The sequence below is a fragment of the Geotrypetes seraphini genome, chromosome 8 (genome assembly GCF_902459505.1).
Source record: "Geotrypetes seraphini chromosome 8, aGeoSer1.1, whole genome shotgun sequence".
NCBI classification, from domain to species: Eukaryota; Metazoa; Chordata; class Amphibia; order Gymnophiona; family Dermophiidae; genus Geotrypetes; species Geotrypetes seraphini.
Genome location: NC_047091.1, coordinates 167,754,910 through 167,772,772, shown reverse-complemented (window position 1 = coordinate 167,772,772; position 17,863 = coordinate 167,754,910). Strand labels below are relative to the sequence as shown.

The following is a 17,863-nucleotide window of genomic DNA, read 5'->3' as shown; positions in this document are numbered from 1 at the left end:
TTGTTAATCGATTTAGATAGGCGCCTCTCTAGATGGGCGCCTCCGAAATAGGTGCCTAACATTAGGCGCCGGTTACAGAATTTGGACCTTAACCCTCCATTGCCCCAGGTATTATAATACGTAACAAACAAAAAACAACTGCAGATGTGTACAAGATGCAGGCAGAATTTATTGTGACAAATATAAATTTATAAAAACCTTTTTCCCAAACAAGGGACCCGACACGGTCCGTGTTTCGGACAAACCTTTGTAAGGGGTCCAATATGCAAAAAGGTTTGAAAAATATGCCACAAAAAATATAGAATAAAAAATCATAAACCAAAAGGTCCAATGTGCCGAGAATCGCCAACTCCTGTAAAGCGTCTCACTGTTTACTTTGTGAGACACTTTACAGGAGTTGGCGATTCTCGGCGCATTGGACCTTTTGGTTTATGATTTTTTATTCTATATTTTTTGTGGCATATTTTTCAAACCTTTTTGCATATTGGACCCCTGACGAAGGTTTGTCCGAAACACGGACCGTGTCGGGTCCCTTGTTTGGGAAAAAGGTTTTTATAAATTTATATGTCACAATAAATTCTGCCTGCATCTTGTACACATCTGCAGTTGGTTTTTGTTTGTTCCTGGTTGGTTTTTTCTGCAGATAAGGTTGGACCCCTCCTTCCTTTTTTGTTGCTCTATTATAATACGTAAACCACTTGGATTGCAACCACAAAAAGGTGATTTATCAAGTCCCATCCCTCTTTTCCTTACTTACTCCCCCTTTTTTTTTTTTTACTAAGTCATGATAGAAGTTTCTACTGTAGCCCAGAGCACTAAATGCTCTGATACTCATAGAATTTCTATGCGCGTTGGAGTATTTAGCGCTCTGGGCCATGGTAGAAACCTCTACTGCAGCTTAGTAAAAAGGGGGGGGGGTTAATTTGTACTTGGGGCAACAAAGGGTTAAGTGACTTGCCCAGAGTCACAAAGACCTACAGTGGGAATCAAACTCAGTTTGCAACAAACTAACCCCCCCTCCTTTTATGAAGCCATATTGGAGTTATTACCGGCACAGCCAGAGATTTAAAAAAAAGCCTAACGCGGCTTCGTAAAAGGGAGCGATAAACAGGAGGAGAGATTAAACAAACAAATCCACACACAAAAAGAACCCTCATACAAAGAACGAAGGGAAGTAATCAATAAATATTTCAAACGAAGAGACTGTGCCGTTAAGTGAGTTTTTTTGAATAATGATGGGATTGTTTTCATATGAAATTTGAGGTTTTCTAAAGCACATTTGATTTTTCTTTAGATTCATGTGGTCCTTTATCCTGACGCAGCATACAGCGACACGCTGGCTGGCAACCGTTGAAAATAAGTCTTTTGAGAACGATTGTGAAATACAATCTTGTTTGGAAGGTTGCATCACTTTAGAAATCTGTTTGGCCTGTTTCATTATAAAAAAAACTTTTGGGGCACTTTTTTTGAATTGCGATATATTGTTTGTGACACTAACCCCCTTTTTTACAAAGGTGCTCTAAGCTTATTAGCGCACGCTAAACGCTAACGCATGCATGTTATCCTATGGACGCGTTAGTGGTTAGCGCATGCATTGATTTTGCACGTGCTAAATCTGCGCTAAAATGCTTAGCGCGCCTTTGTAAAAGAGGGCCTAAATGTGTCAAGGGAAGGTTTGTCAGCCAATGAGGTATTTTCCCTTTTAAGTCCATTTTGCATGAGAATTTGGGGCAGCAGATGGGGGATCTGAAGCTTTTCCTCCTTTGAAGCATTCATTGATTATCTCCCTTCATTCGCTATCTGAGGGTTCTTTTTATGTATGAATCAAACCCAGTTCCCTGGTTTTCAGGTCACTGCACTTACTAATACACTACTCCACTCCAATCAAACAATGAGCGCTCCCAAACCTTACACTTCTCTGGAAACAGGTTTTGTCCAGAATGTTAAAAATTATATTGCCCAAAGTGGAAGATTATATTATCCATTCCTTTCAGACAACTATAACAAGAATGAAATTGCTAACTGGAAGACATACCCCCTCTTCTATTAAACTGCACTAGCAGTTTTTAGCGTGGTGAGCCGCGCCGAATGGCCCGCGCTACTCCCAACGCTCATAGAGTTCCTATGATCGTCAGGAGCAGCGCAGGCCATTAAATGTGGCTCTCTGCGCTAAAAACTGCTAGCGCAGTTTAATAGAAGAGGGGGCTAGAATTGCAGGCTTCCAGCCCTGTGCAGCTGTAACTTAGGACATACACATGAGAAGTAGCATTGGGGGGGGGGCATACCTGTTTTTTCTCTGACACCTGATCCCCCCAAGCATTAACCACATGTTTCTTGTGCAGTGTTGACTCAACCTGAAAATGTCAAAACAAAACCATAAAACTATTCATATATTATTTCACCATAGTTCTGACAAATAACGAAAGTACCTTTTTGAAAAAATGTCAAATGATCTCCAGATCCTGCTAATTAATCAAATGTGATGGAAGGGGTAAAAGTTTAGTAACATAAAAAGTTTTGATATTAACTAGAAAATTTCTCCACACTGAAATGTCATATTTAGGCTTCTTTATTTCAAACTCACACCCATAAAGTCCAGGGCTTTTGCAAAGTTCATAAACCAATTTTCACCCTAATTTTAGGCCCTATAAAAGCAAGTGCAACAAATGTGCTAGACAGAAAGGTCAGGCTGCCACTCATTGTCCCAGAAAAAAAGACCTAGAAACATGATGGCAGATAAAAGCTAAATGGCCCATCTAGTCTGCCCATCCACAGTAACCATTATCTCTTTGTCTGAGAGATCCCATGTGCCTATCCCAGGCCCTCTTGAATTTCTCCTTTTCTTTATTCCATAGCTCCTGCTTTACTCCTTCAGCCCTTTTTATTTGCTGCTGCCTTCTCCTATTCCATTTTTCCTCTCCACACATTGCGGCAGCAGGGTCTTCCCCACACATATGCTGCCAGTTGTTTATCCATTGAGTTATTTCCTGGTGGTCATGGCTGATCATGCACCCTCAAATTTCTTCCTGCCACTCTTTACCTTGTGCATGCAGTCAGTCCCACATTCTCAGAATACAATCCCTAGACTTTTCAACCAGCTGCATATCTTTAGGGGAGGGGATAGATTTATAAAGCTAATATTAGCACATAGGTTATGCTAATTGATAGTGGAGGGGAAATATGCTTAGGGTTGAGAGCAACAGTATCAAGAGGGGGGCAGAGATTCTCAGGAATGACAGCAATTATGGTGGTATGTTCCAAAATTGCATCATAATTGCCTCTATGAGGTTGGCAAGATGACAAGATGTGACTGCTCGCGTATGATGCCAGTGTTTAATCTTGAAGATGTGGAATCTGTGCAGAGTGCCAGATACAACTCTGGATCTCTTCTTGGGTAGACTGTGGCCTTTACTATGTTTCTAGAAAACACAGGTACTAAGCCACAGAACAAAACTCTGATGTTTTTTCTTCTTTCACCTCTTTCTTCTCTATGCAAAACGCTCTGTCTGGATTTTGGACTGCTCCCCTCTTCTAAAGTACAAATTCTCACTGCAATCTGATTTTAATTTAAGGGAGTTTGGATGAACAGCACTTCCCAGGCTCATCTTTCTGCCATGCAGCCACCTTGAGAGTCTATGGGATCAGTAACATTTTCTCAGCAAAACCTCCACCTGTGCTGACAAACCACCAAACTTCCTGTTTCATCTCATCAGTGTTCACCACACAGCCAGCCTTCCAACAGGAGGCTGTATAAACTGAACAGGCACAAATGTTTACACACACACAACTAAGTCAGTACACGTTACATACTCACTGGTACACACATACAGTGATTTGAATTATAGGCACACACAAACAGAAAGCACAGTTACTTACCGTAACAGGTGTTATCCAGGGACAGCAGGCATATATTCTCACACATGGGTGACGTCATCTACGGAGCCCCAGCGCGGACAGCTTTTCAAGCAAACTTGCTAGAAGTTTCAAGTTTGCACACTGCACCACGCATGTGCTAGCCTTCTCGCCCACTAGAGGGCGCATCTCCACCTCGTGGTCCTCAGTTCCATATCAAGCAAAGAAAAGCCATCCCCGGGGAGGTGGGCGGGTTGTGAGAATATATGCCTGCTGTCCCTGGATAACACCTGTTACGGTAAGTAACTGTGCTTTATCCCAGGACAAGCAGGCATGATATTCTCACACATGGGTGACCTCCAAGCCAACCAGAAAGAGGGCAGGTGGGAGGATGGCAATTTAGGAAAACAGGTTACGTAACACCGACTGGCCAAAGCGGCCGTCACTCCTGGACAAGGAGTCCAGACAGTAGTGGGAGGTGAACGTATGAACCGAAGACCAGGTGGCAGCTTTACATATGTCCTCCATAGGAGTAGAACGGAGGAAAGCAACCGAAGCTGCTATCGCCCGGACCTTGTGCCCCGTAACTCGACCCGAGAGCGGGAGACCAGCCTGAGCGTAGCAAAAAGAGATACAAGCAGCTAACCAGTTGGATAAGGTACGCTTGGAAACCGGATGTCCTAATCGATTAGGATCAAAGGACAAAAACAATTGAGGAACCTTCCGATGAGACTTAGTACGTTGGAGATAAAAAGCCAACGCCCTCTTACAGTCAAGCGTGTGAAGCGCCGTCTCACCAGGATGAGAATGGGGCTTCGGGAAAAATACCGGAAGAACAATGGACTGATTGAGGTGGAAATCAGACACAACCTTAGGCAAAAATTTGGGATGGGTGCGAAGAACCACCTTGTCATGATGAAACACCGTGAAAGGAGGATCCGCAACCAAAGCCTGTAGCTCGCTAATCCGACGAGCGGACGTGAGCGCAATCAAAAAGACTACTTTCCAAGTAAGAAACTTAAGAAGAGCTTTATCGATCGGCTCAAAAGGTGGTTTCATCAGTTAAGCCAAGACCACATTAAGATCCCATACTACAGGAGGAGGCTTGAGAGGAGGATGAACATTCACAAGACCCCTCATGAAACGAGAAACCAGAGGATGCAGAGAGAGGGAACGACCCTCGAGATGTTGATGGAATGCAGCAATGGCACTAAGATGCACTCGAATGGAAGTCGTCTTCAGACCAGAATTCGACAGATGCAACAGATATTCCAGCACCGAAGACACAGGAACTGAACCCGGGTCAAGGTGGTTCGTGGAGCACCAGGATGAAAATCTGGTCCACTTCTGGGAATAACAAAGCCTAGTCGAGACCTTGCGAGAGGCCTCCAAAATTTCCCGCACTGACTGAGAAACAGGAATCGAAGTCAAGGGGAAAGGAACCAAGCCGTCAGATGTAACGACTGAAGATTGGGATGTAACAGCGAACCCCGACTCTGAGACAGCAGAGAGGGAAAGACAGGCAGAAGCAGAGGCTCCCTGACACTGAGTTGAAGAAGCAGGGAGAACCAGTGCTGTCTTGGCCAACGAGGCGCAATGAGAATCATAGTAGCTTTGGTCGATTTCAGATGAACCAGCGTTCTCAAAATCAGAGGAAAAGGAGGGAACGCATAAAGGAACCTCCCCTCCCAGTCGAGAAGAAAAGCATCGGCCTCGAGACGGTCCCGGGAGTACATCCGAGAACAGTAGAGGGGTAGTTTGTGAGTCTCGGGTGAAGCAAACAGATCCACCTGAGGAGTCCCCCAGCGGTCGAAGACTGCGCGTAGAACCCGGGAGTTCAGCGACCATTCGTGCGGCTGGAGAAGACGACTGAGTTTGTCTGCCAGACAATTCAGGTCCCCCTGAATGTAAACCGCCCGCAAGAAGATGTTCTGAGAGACGGCCCATGTCCAAAGGCGCAGGGCTTCCTGGCACAGAGGCCAAGAGCCCGTCCCCCCTTGCTTGTTTACGTAATACATGGCCACCTGGTTGTCTGTCCGAACGAGAACCACTTGATCGCGCAGGAGGTGACCGAAGGCCTGAGCAGCCAGATAAATGGCACGAAGCTCCAACACGTTGATGTGACACCGACGATCCGCGGCCGACCAAAGGCCTTGCGTCCGTAAACCGTCTAGATGAGCCCCCCACGCATACTCCGAAGAGTCCGTCGTCAGGACCTTGCGATGCTGAGGGACGCGAAAGAGCAAACCCCCTGACAGATTGGTAGAGTTGGTCCACCAACGGAGCGAGCGTCTGAAAGACGGAGTCACAGTCAAACGTCGAGATACTGGGTCGCGGTCCTGACGCCATTGCGAGGCCAAGGTCCACTGAGGAATCCTCAGATGCAACCGGGCAAATGGGGTCACTTGGACCGTCGATGCCATGTGCCCCAAAAGCACCATCATGCGTTGAGCCGACACTACCTGCAGTTGCGAAACCTGCCGGCCCAAGCGAAGCAGTGCCTCCAGCCGTGGAGAAGGGAGGAAGGCACGAAGGAGAACCGTGTCCAGCACGGCTCCTATAAACTGTAGGGATTGAGTCGGGCGCAAGTGAGACTTGGGAAAGTTCACCTCGAACCCTAGACCCTGAAGAAGCGTGATAGTCTGTTGGGTCGCTGAAATAACTCCTTCCCTTGTCGGGGCCTTGATCAGCCAATCGTTCAGATAGGGAAAGACCTGCAACCCCCGGGAGCGCAGAGTAGCCGCGACCACCACCATACATTTCGTGAATACCCGAGGGGACGAAGCCAGACCGAAGGGTAGTACACGGTACTGCAGGTGCAACTCCCCGACCTGAAATCTTAAAAACTTCCGAAAGTCGGGATGCACCGGAACATGGGTGTACGCTTCCTTCAAATCCAGGGAGCACATCCAGTCCCCCTCGTCCAATAGAGGATACAGAATCGGAAGCGATAACATACGGAACTTCTCCCTGACCAGGAACTTGTTGAGCTTCCGGAGGTCCAAAATGGGGCGCAAGTCCCCGGTCTTCTTTGGGACCAAAAAGTAACGGGAATAAAATCCCCGGCCCTGCTGCTCGGGAGGCAACAATTCGACCGCCCGGAGGCTCAACAAGGCCCTGGCTTCTTCTCGGAGAAGGGCCAACTGGCTCCGATTGGACGGGCACGCCCCGGGAGGCATGTCTGTAGGCTGCCTGGAGAAGTTTAACGAATAGCCCTCTGAGACGGTCCGGAGCACCCATGCGTCTGACGTAATCCCTGACCAAGCCATGGCAAAAGCCTTGAGCCGACCCCCGATGGGGAGGGGGTTGGGCAACCTCGCGGCGGGGGCCAGCCCCCGGCCGCTCATCCCGTCAAAAGGACGGCGCCGGCTTGGATGCCCCCTGCGCAGCGGGCTTGGAGGGCCCCCCTCTACCCTGTTGGGTTGGGCGTCGGGGTGGAGGTCTCGAAAAGGCCGGTGTCGACTTCTGAGGATACCGCCTAGGTGGCTGTTTAAATGGCCTCTGAGGTGACGGCTTAGGCTTCGGGCGAACCAGAGACGCCAAAGAGCGCTCTTGGTCAGAAAGCCTCTTGGTAGCCGCCTCTAGGGAGTCGTCGAATAACTCTGACCCGACGCAGGGTAGATTGGCCAATCGCTCCTGCAGGTTGGGGTCCATCTCGAGGGTCCGTAGCCACGCCAACCGGCGCATGGCTACCGCACAAGCCGATACCCTCGAGGCAAGCTCAAAAGCGTCATAAACCGCATGAAACAGATAGAATCGTAGTTGGGACAGGTTCGACGCAAAAGTGGCAAACCTATCCCTGTGAGAGTCCGGGATCACCCCCTGAAAATCTGGCAGATCCTTAACCATAGATCTGAGGTAGGAAGAATAGGCGAAAGCATAGTTGAGGACCCTCGTGGCCATCTGAGAATTTGCATACAGACGACGGCCAAATTTATCGAGGGTCCGACCCTCTCTCCCAGGGGGGACAGCAGCCGAGACTCTAGAAGGTTGCGAACGCTTAAGAGCCGACTCCACCAGGAGCGACTGATGGGAGAGTTGCCCCTTGTCAAACCCCTTAGGGGGAAGAGTCCGGTATTTGGATTCCATCTTGGTGGGCACTACCGCCACTGTAAGAGGTGCCTCAAGGTTCCGCAGCAAGGTCTGGAGGAGGACCTTGTTAAGTGGGAGGCGGGGAGATTCCCGCTGAGGGGCGGGAGAATCCTGTTCCTCCAAAAATTCTTTGGTATAGTGAGACCCTGCCGACAGGTCCACCCCCAAAGCCTTCGCCATGTCATGGACAAACTTTGAAAAAGAGGATGTCCGTGCAGGCGGAGAGGGCGACCGAGACTTCTCAACGGAGCCGAAGGGAGAGGCCTGGCGAGAATACCCGAACTGCCCGGACCCCGAACCCCAGGAGGCACGATCTCGGGACCTCGAAGGGGTCGGGGACACAGTCTGCCGAAGGGACCCCCTGGGGGAACCCCCCGGGGTACGGGGTATGGAGGCCCTTCCCTTCCGCCTCGGCGAGGAGGCACGGGAACTCTCCCGGATCGGGGACCGTAAGAGATCGGGGTTGTCGAGGCGGAGTTCCTCGACACGCAAAGCCCCGCCCTCGGGCGTCGTCGAGCGATGACTCCTCAGAGGCGAGGCTCGGGACCGCTTGGCCTTTTTGAGGCGGTGCTTCGCCCGGGGCTTGCTCGAGGGCGAGGAACCCCGTGAAGACCTCGGGGATGAGGACGAGGAGATCCGGCGTACCCGGCGCTGCTTGTCTCGGGACCGCACACTGACCTCAGGCTGTCTCACCGAGGTCGGATCCGAGGGAAGCGTCGAGGTCGAGGGAGCTTCGGCCGCTGAAAGGCCGGTGCCCGAGGCCGAGGTCGCCAACTGCGGGGCCGCAGAGACCGAAGTCGAGGCCGAAGCCTGCTGCAAGGTCTCAATGGCCCCGGAGAGCTCCGAGGAAATTAAAGCGCGAAGCAATTCCTGGAACGCCGGGATCGTGAGACCCGGAGGCAACACCTGGGGGCGCTCCGCAGAGGGCGACCTCGGTTTCGAGTATTCCCTCGGGGCTAACCCCTTCGACACCTTGGGCTGGGCCGAGGTCGACGGTCCCGCCGACGAAGAGCCCGAGGATGGCTTCCTGGTAGATGAAACTGAGGAAGGAAGTGGAGACTTACCCGGGGCTTGCTTCTGCGAGGCAACCGGCTTCGAGGTAGCCGCGGGGTCCGAAGTCGAGGCCGAGGTCGAGGCCGGGGCCGAAGCCGAGGCCGAGCTCGAGGCCTTCCCCGTCGGGGTATCGACGGCAAAGAGATCAGCCATACGGGCCTTGCGACGATTAAGGGCCCGTTTCTGGAAGGTGGCACACTTAGGGCACGATGCTGTCGGGTGATGGGGCCCCAAACACCTTAGGCAGCACCTGTGAGGGTCAGTGATGGACAAAAGCCTATCACACCTACCACACTTCTTAAATCCCGTTACGGGCCGGGACATGGGCCCAAAACAAGGCCGGGAACAAACGAGGTTCCTCGGCCACGGCTACCGGGAGCCCCCGGAGCGAACGGAAAAGTTAGATTTTTTTTTTTTTTTTTTTTTGAAAAAAGAAGAAAAGAAAGAAAGAAAACACAAATAACGCAGCGACCGCGTCGAAATTCCGCACACAGCCGCGGCGACAGAAGGCAATACGAGCACAAATTATCCACAGGGCTTCTGGCTCCGCGGATGAAAATGAACTGAGGACCACGAGGTGGAGATGCGCCCTCTAGTGGGCGAGAAGGCTAGCACATGCGTGGTGCAGTGTGCAAACTTGAAACTTCTAGCAAGTTTGCTTGAAAAGCTGTCCGCGCTGGGGCTCCGTAGATGACGTCACCCATGTGTGAGAATATCATGCCTGCTTGTCCTGGGATAAAAATAAATACGGGTAATTATATTTTACTGTACTGTTCCTCATTACTGTTTGAAATGCCTTTTGCAGAAATCAGCAGTTAAGCTACTCTAAAATGCAAAATGCTTTGAACAGGTGTACCCCCCCATTCTTTTTCAGAACCTTGGATTTCTGTTTCTTGTAGAAAAAAATGTAAATATTAACTCTTGCCCTTACGGCCTTCTACACAGCTCTACCACTCTATTTGAGCTCTCTTGTCATCTCATTATGCCCTTCTCAACCATTATTCTAATCTAACCTGCTTGCGATTCCTCCATGTGTAGGCAACACTTGATACCATTCATAATTCAGCCTTCTTCTATCTAGCCCCTATGCTTTGGAACACTTAATGTGCATTTGGAAAGTTCTTTTAAGAAATTTAAGGCAAGTGTGAAAACTTTGCTGTTTCACCAGCCCTTTTCTTTAATATGAACTGAAGAGCAACAATCCCTTTTCCTACCATAGGTACAGCACCAATTTTCCGGCACCCTCAGTTCCAGACCCTTGCCAGATTAACCGTTTTGTCGAACCTTTAGAACATGCTCTAATCCTGGCAGTTCCCCGCGTCTCCCTCCCCCACACTTCTTTAAATCTTCCCCAGCAGCAAGCAGCATCTGCAACCAGTCACTCGCGCCAGCCTCTGCTGTTCCTCTAATGTCACTTCCAGGTCCTGGGACCAGGAATTCATGATAGAGGGAGAGCCGAAGCCGGCAGGAGCAGCCATTTGCTGATTTCTGCTGGACTAAAGGAGATGCTGGACCATCTGTTACTGGAAAATCGATGGGGTACTTATATTTCACCAATTCACATATTGTGTATAAAAATCTCTAGTTACTATTGTGCCATACTCCCCCTCCTGAAATCTTCAGCGTTACATAGGTGCATACATATCCCTTTTATGTGCTGAATTTTACAGCAAATTGCACTGCTGTTAATTTCATTAGTTACCTAGTAATATAAGAAATACATAAATATGATATTTAGCCACATGGGGTATTTTTTCCACAGATTCTCTCCCATTTTTGTTCTCCTTGTAATAAATACTGACAAATTCCCAGAAAAAGAAATGAAAGCAAAGATTTCTAGTTCTATTATTTATATGTGGCCTTCCTTGAAGATAGCTGAACCCAAAGCAGTTTGCAATAAATTATAATAAAAATATCTATAAAGTTAAAAGTCACCCTACTAACTGGTCTGTAGTGTTCTATGTCCTCCCTGTTGAAAGGAGGACAAAATTCACCTCCAGTTCTATGATGTACTGAAAAGATCCTTCAGCACACTTTTCAGAAGCTCTTCGAGTTCACTTAATATCCTGAGTTCACGTACTATCCAAGTTTTATCTCATCTGGTCCCACTGCTTTTTCCACTTGCAGTATAGCTAGTTCTGCAGAAACTTTCTTCCATAAAGAGTGCTTCATCAATGACTAAAGGTACCCACCAAAAATCAGTAGCCCTTGTCGTAACCATTCTTTTCTGAATACCAAACAAAATATTTATCCAGATGTCTTAACTCTAACCTTGGTTTTTCCCCTCTGTGTAATTCCCCCCCCCAAACCTCTCCTCATCTCCAGTTATTCTTTCTCTTCAAAGCCTCAAGCATGTCAACTGCTTCCCAAATTGTATATTTACTGGAATTGCACTATCTCCTATTTGTACAGCTCCCCAAATTGTAAACCTACTGGAATACCCTAAATTGTAATTCTCCAATCTTCTTGTAATTCTCCTGGAAATGTCCAGCTGTTTCTTTTGTAATCCGCCTAGAACTGCAAGGTACGGGCAGAATAGAAGTCATTAATGTAATTTCTGTCTTTTCCCTGTACTTTCCCAGTCAGGTCCTTTAAAAAAAATTCTTACAAAAAACTTACAGTCTCTGCTTGACCCTTTTCCCTTCTCATCAGAGCTCCCAGGTCTTTCAGTACCAATGTGCTTACAGTAGGCCATTCCCTGTCATGTGTAAAATTTGTTTTCCTCTGTACATGGACAAATTTAAGGTGTTATTTACAATGTTTTGGCTTTTACTCTGTGCCAAGAGCTCTTCCTACTAAATCCAAGACAAAAAAAAAAGAGACACATTATAAATAAACATGACATTCACCTCCCGCAGTCTTGTATTGTTTTTTTTCCAGTGTTCATACATGAGGTCCTCTGCAACCTGTTAACCCAAAGAAAATACAAAAGTTATGGCAGCTGATGGTGCCGTATGTGATAAGGTTACAGTAGCAGCTGGCGTCCTTAGAATACTGGCCTATTCCTTGCCTTGCCCACCCCAGGGCTTATTTTAAGGGTTTGCAAATGATATGTGTGCACATACTTTCAAAATACTTTGAGCCTAATCATTGAGACAAAATATTTCCAAAGCTGAAGCCCAGAATCTATCACTGGATACATCGATGCTGGCATTTTCTCACACGTTAATCTGACAGACTGTAGGACGGACACTTTTATAATATTCATAAAATGTAACAAGGAACTGATGATTATAACGAAAAAGTGCACTCTTTGACATGAGAGTCTAGTTAAATAGAAGTGTTTTATTCAGCTTTTTTCATTTAATTTGAAATGTATGTTGTCTTGTTGATACTTTTTATTTTGCTTGTTTTATACTCCAAGTAAGACCTCATCTACAGGTACACACAGAACTCGAGGAGCGTAGGGAGAGGGGAGACATGATTGAGATATTTAAGTACATCACGGGACGAGTCGAGGTGGAAGATGATATCTTTCTTCTCAAAGGACCCTCGAACACAAGAGGACATCCGCTCAAACTCAGGGGAGGGAAGTTTCGTGGAGAAGTCAGGAAGTACTTCTTCACGGAACGAGTGATAGAGCATTGGAACAAGCTTCCAGTACAGGTGATCGAGGCCCGCAGTATCCCAGACTTCAAGAATAAATGGGATACCTATGTGGGATCACTGCGAGGGTCATACCAATGAATAGGGTTGCTAGGATATAGACTTAATAGAGCAGGTCAGTAGAGTTAAGGGGGCCAGTAGACTTAAAAGGGTGGGTCAATGGTATGGGCAGACTTGATGGGCTATAGCCCTTATCTGCTGTCATCTTTCTATGTTTCTAAATAACCAAATGATTAGGCTTGCTGAATGTTGCTTTAGAAAATGAACCAATGGAAATTATAAAAGGTTTAATAAAATATGGGGGTCATTAACATTGTTTTGTAATGAATAAACACCATTTTTTTTTTTTCTTTTGAAGATAAATTATTCACGGAGGGGAGAGGGGGGAGATTGTACAATTGAAGAAAAAGGTAAAATGATTTAAGAAGAATAGTGTTGAAAGGGAGGATGGGTGATGGGTTTATATATATATATATATACAATTGTTATTATCTTGATGGATTTATCAAGTGTTGTTTTTGAGCCTATGTATTACTTTTTTATTGTACACTTGTTGAATGATTAAAAAGGAATAAAGAATTTAAAGAAAAGAAAATGAACCAATGGATATACACCAATTTTTAGTCAAATTTTAATGTGAAACAGCTTATCAACAGCTTTACAACTGGAATATCAAGAGCTCAGTTGGCACAGCAAGGTAATGAATGAGACGTTTAGAGTACCATCTGGCAGGAAGTGTTTGATGAGTTCATCAAGTATGACATACTTCAAAGTCTCATCAAACTCTACATCACCTGTTTTCTCCTTTCCTCTCGAGCAGATCTCAGTCCATCTGCCCGCTCTTTATTCTCAGCAATGTAGGAGTCTTTACTCTGCTTCACGTCTCTTAGTTCTGCCTCAAATAAATCTTGCTCCTCTTGCAAAAGTTTCCCGAGTTGCTCCCGTCGCAGTATCAACTTTGTTCTCTTTTCATCCTTTTGTTTTTCACGGTTATATGCGGTCATGCTGGCCATACGAGAGAAAAAGAAAAAAAATGAATGAAAGCACCAGGTTAGTCACCACTAAACGATGCTACACTGTACAGGAAACATGATGGGCATCACCATTTTCATATTACATTCCGCCAAAGTCCTTACGAGTTCATGCAATCATGAGAGTAAATGAAACCACGGCTAATGATAAACTGAAAAAGAAAGAATACTTTCAAAAGATATTTGATTAGAGGGGAAAAGGGGTGGGATTTTATTTTTGATTATTACATAATATATCAATATTTGAATGAATTCACAATAAAGATGATTTTATGTATTATTGAATTGGAAGGGAGGGAGGGATGGGGGATTATTATATTCAATAAGAATGATATAAATTTAGATTTCTTACATAATATTTTAACATTATAGAATACTAATTTCCTAATGAAATGTTAAATTTGATGCTAATATGCGAGTTAATCAAGTGTGTATCTTTAAGTTTTATATGAGTTTAATTGATACACTTGTTGTAACATACAAAAATGAATAAAGAATTATTAAAAAAAAAATATATATGTAAAACATCTGTCTTGTGTTACTTTTGAGTTCTAATTTTAAAGATCCATATCCATATTCTATCTCAGTCCTTTAGTACTGATTAAGGAAACTAAATTAGATGCTACCATACCAGAATATAATACAGATGTTTCTTTGCTCAGATATAGCAGTAAATATGTGTACCAATCTATATGAAGCCCCTTGCCCACTACAGTTTTAGTATTTTTAATATCGTATTCCAGTATTTTTCAAGAATCTATTGGTGGGGGAGAGTACAAACTGTTAAAATGATGATTTTACCTGTGGTTTGTTACCAAATGGGAATGTTACCAGTTTTTTTTTCAGGGGTCTTTTTATAAAAAGTTAAATAGGACATTTGGAGCATTGAGATTAAGCATCAAATTAATGCATCTCAATGGCCACGACTTTGGTCTTGGAGGTTGAGATGTACAGTGTCTGCATCTATGAGACAAACTTGGTTCTTTCTTTTTGCATAGAGTTTTTTGGACCCCTGTTCGTTTACAAAAACTAGATAGCTCTAAGTCTAATAGATGTTGGCACTGTCATCTTGAGGCTGGGACATTAGATCACCTTTTATTCTATTGTCCATTTATATTAGTATTTTGGAAATCAATTTGGCCTCAAATCAATAGGATGTTAGAGAATCCGGTAGCCTTGACATTTGATACTATTTTATTTGGCATGTCAATGAGAGCGAAGAGTCGGATTTCGTCAAATAATAACAAACTTTTATTTATATTGACTGGAGTTGCCATTCAACAGATTACATTCAATTGGAAAAATCATAGCAGATTAAATTAGTTTCTGGTGGAATTCTGTGTTTCATATATATAAAATGGAGCGCACAATAGCAACACAAAGAGGATATTTTGGTAAATTTCAGAAGATTTGGGGACCATTAACAGATTTTTGTAATGAGTAAGATATTTGACATGGAGGGGTGTGGGTGGGTAATAAATATTAAATCCTATAATGTATAAGAGTATTTAACTGTTTTTGATGTATTGGGAATGGAACTTTTGTAAGGGGAGGGAGGGGTTGGGAGGGTTTTCTAACTTGATATCAATTGTTTAGATACTAGGAATAGTTCATAATATTCAAAATATTATAGATCAGTGGTTCCCAACCCTGTCCTGGAGGACCACTAGGCCAGTCGGGCTCTCAGGATAGCTCTATGAATATGCATGAGAGAGATCTGCATATAATGGAGGTGCCAGGCATGCAAATCTGCTTCACGCATATTCATTAGGGCTATCCTGAAAACCTGACTGGCCTAGGATTGGGAACCACTGTTATAGAATATAGGTATTGGCTGAAAAGTTATATTTTTAATGATATATGAAAGTTAATCAAGTTTCACCCGAGTCTTAATACTGTCACATTTACACTTCTCCCTCCGTATTCGCGGTGATAACAGACATGCGAATACAGAAAAACCGTGAATAACTTTTTCATGTTATTCGTGGTTTTCTGTCAAAAACCCTCAAGAATATGATAAAACCGCGAATAACATGAGAAAGTTATTTGCCTCCTCCCCCCGCCTGCCCGGGTCTCTCCTTAACCCTGGCCCCGTCTACTTAGCAGGGCAGATAGAGAAGCACACCGCCAAGTCGCTCCAAACCCTCCCACCCCACCAAGCCGCCACTCTTACCTCCGAGGGTCCTAGCGGAAATATGCCCGTCTACAGAGCAGGGGAGAAAGAGAAGCACACCACCAACTTCTGTCGCGTCACGTCGCTCCAACCCCTCCCACCCCACCAAACTGCTGCTCTTACCTCCAAGGGTCCTGGATGGATGACATAATTGGGGGGGGGAGGATCCAGCATGCTAAAAATCGTGAATAATCGAAGTCGCAAATGCTAAAAATGCAAATATGGAGGGAGAAGTGTATATAATATATGGAAATCCTGCTATAGTGTGAAACAGAATATGGATATAAAACTATCAGTTGCTTTTCAAGAATCTGTACTCTGCTCCATCCTCTAATGGAAACATTCACAATGAGCTATTAGAAGGCAAATTAAGTTAATCTCTAAATGCACTTTACCTGTATAATTGCCACACATTCTATCTTGGAATTTCCAAGACAAGAGGAGGAGCATTACAATTGATACAGAATGCTGAGGCCAGGTTAATGTTGGGTGTAGATAGGATGACACATATGACACCAATTTTGAAGAAATTACACTGATTACCAGTTTTATTTCGAGTGCACAACCAGGTTATTTCTGTGATCCATCAAACACTGTAGTATTTTCAATAAGTCATTGTGAACTATAAACCAGGCCAATCTTTACAATCTGAAAATAAAAATGCATTAACCTCAAGAAACTAGACACCAGAGCAATGACACCAGAGCAATGACATTCTGCATAGCTGGTGTTAAGATGTGGAATGCTTTGGTGGGTCAGATGCGAAAATGTATCGATCAGTTTCAATTCAAGAAACAGCTAAAAACCCAATTATTTGTCACCTCATTCTTATGACTTAGCAGTTCTTTGGAAAAGAAAAGACAGTTCTCCCCTGTTGATTTTAAGATTTTAGTTTGTCATAATTATTATATTTGTTTTAACTCATTTTAGTTCTTAAGCAGTATAGAGAATTTTTAAATAAATATTTATAGTCTGCCTTTAAAAAGGTGGATTACAACATCATATACAAAATATAACAAAACAAAAACATATAAAATCATAAAACATTTCCCATCATACATAGAAATCAGTGTCCGTATTTCATCATAAGTAACGCTTCAGCATTATAGAAAACTAGTGTAATTTGGCATCAATATGCCTACATTAAGTGCTTTGAATCATCAAAATATTCCGGATTATGGGCTCCTTTTTACAAAGGTGCGCTAGCGTTTTTAATGCATGCACCGGATTAGCGTGTGCTATAGCGTGCGCTAGCCGAAAATCTACCACCTGCTCAAAAGGAGGCGGTAGCGGCTAGCGCGCGCTATTCCACACGTTAAGGCCCTAGCGCAGCTTTGTATAAGGAACCCTATATGTGTCTTTAAATAATTTATGGTCTCAGCCACACCACTCCACCACTAATATAAATTTATAGAGTGAAGAATTATATGGACTTTCATCATCAGCCATAAGTCCATATTCTAATTCATTTTTATCATCTCAATTAACATAAGAACATAAGAAGTGCCTCCGCTGGGTCAGACCAGAGGTCCATCATGCCCAGCAGTCCGCACATGCGGTGGCCCAACAGGTCCAGGACCTGGACTGTAATCCTCTATCTATACCCCTCTATCCCCTTTTCCAACAGGAAATTGTCCAATCCTTTCTTGAACCCCAGTACCGTACTCTGCCCTATTACGTCCTCTGGAAGCGCATTCCAGGTGTCCACCACACGTTGGGTAAAGAAGAACTTCCTAGCATTCGTTCTGAATCTGTCCCCTTTCAACTTTTCCGAGTGCCCTCTTGTTCTTTTATTATTCGAAAGTTTGAAGAATCTGTCCCTCTCCACTCTCTCTATGCCCTTCATGATCTTGTAAGTCTCTATCATATCCCCTCTAAGTCTCCTCTTCTCCAGGGAAAAGAGACCCAGGTTCTCCAATCTCTCAGCGTATGAAAGGTTTTCTATCCCTTTTATTAGACGTGTCGCTCTTCTCTGAATCCTCTCGAGTAACGCCATATCTTTCTTAAGGTACGGCGACCAATATTGGACGCAGTACTCCAGATGAGGACGCACCAT

General features: G+C 44.9%; 1 protein-coding gene across 3 annotated transcripts in view; it reads right to left on the bottom strand.

Moving 5' to 3' along the window:
- TCHP (trichoplein keratin filament binding) overlaps positions 1 to 17,863 on the bottom strand; it is a 93,671-nt gene that overhangs the window by 72,853 nt on the left and 2,955 nt on the right. For all 3 annotated transcript variants that reach the window (XM_033955887.1, XM_033955888.1, XM_033955886.1), the window contains exons 3-5: positions 13,398 to 13,608; positions 11,847 to 11,903; positions 2,286 to 2,354 (exon numbers count right to left, since the gene is read on the bottom strand). In XM_033955887.1, coding sequence (XP_033811778.1) covers positions 2,286 to 2,354; positions 11,847 to 11,903; positions 13,398 to 13,608 — 337 coding nt within the window. The remainder of the gene's footprint in view (positions 1 to 2,285; positions 2,355 to 11,846; positions 11,904 to 13,397; positions 13,609 to 17,863) is intronic.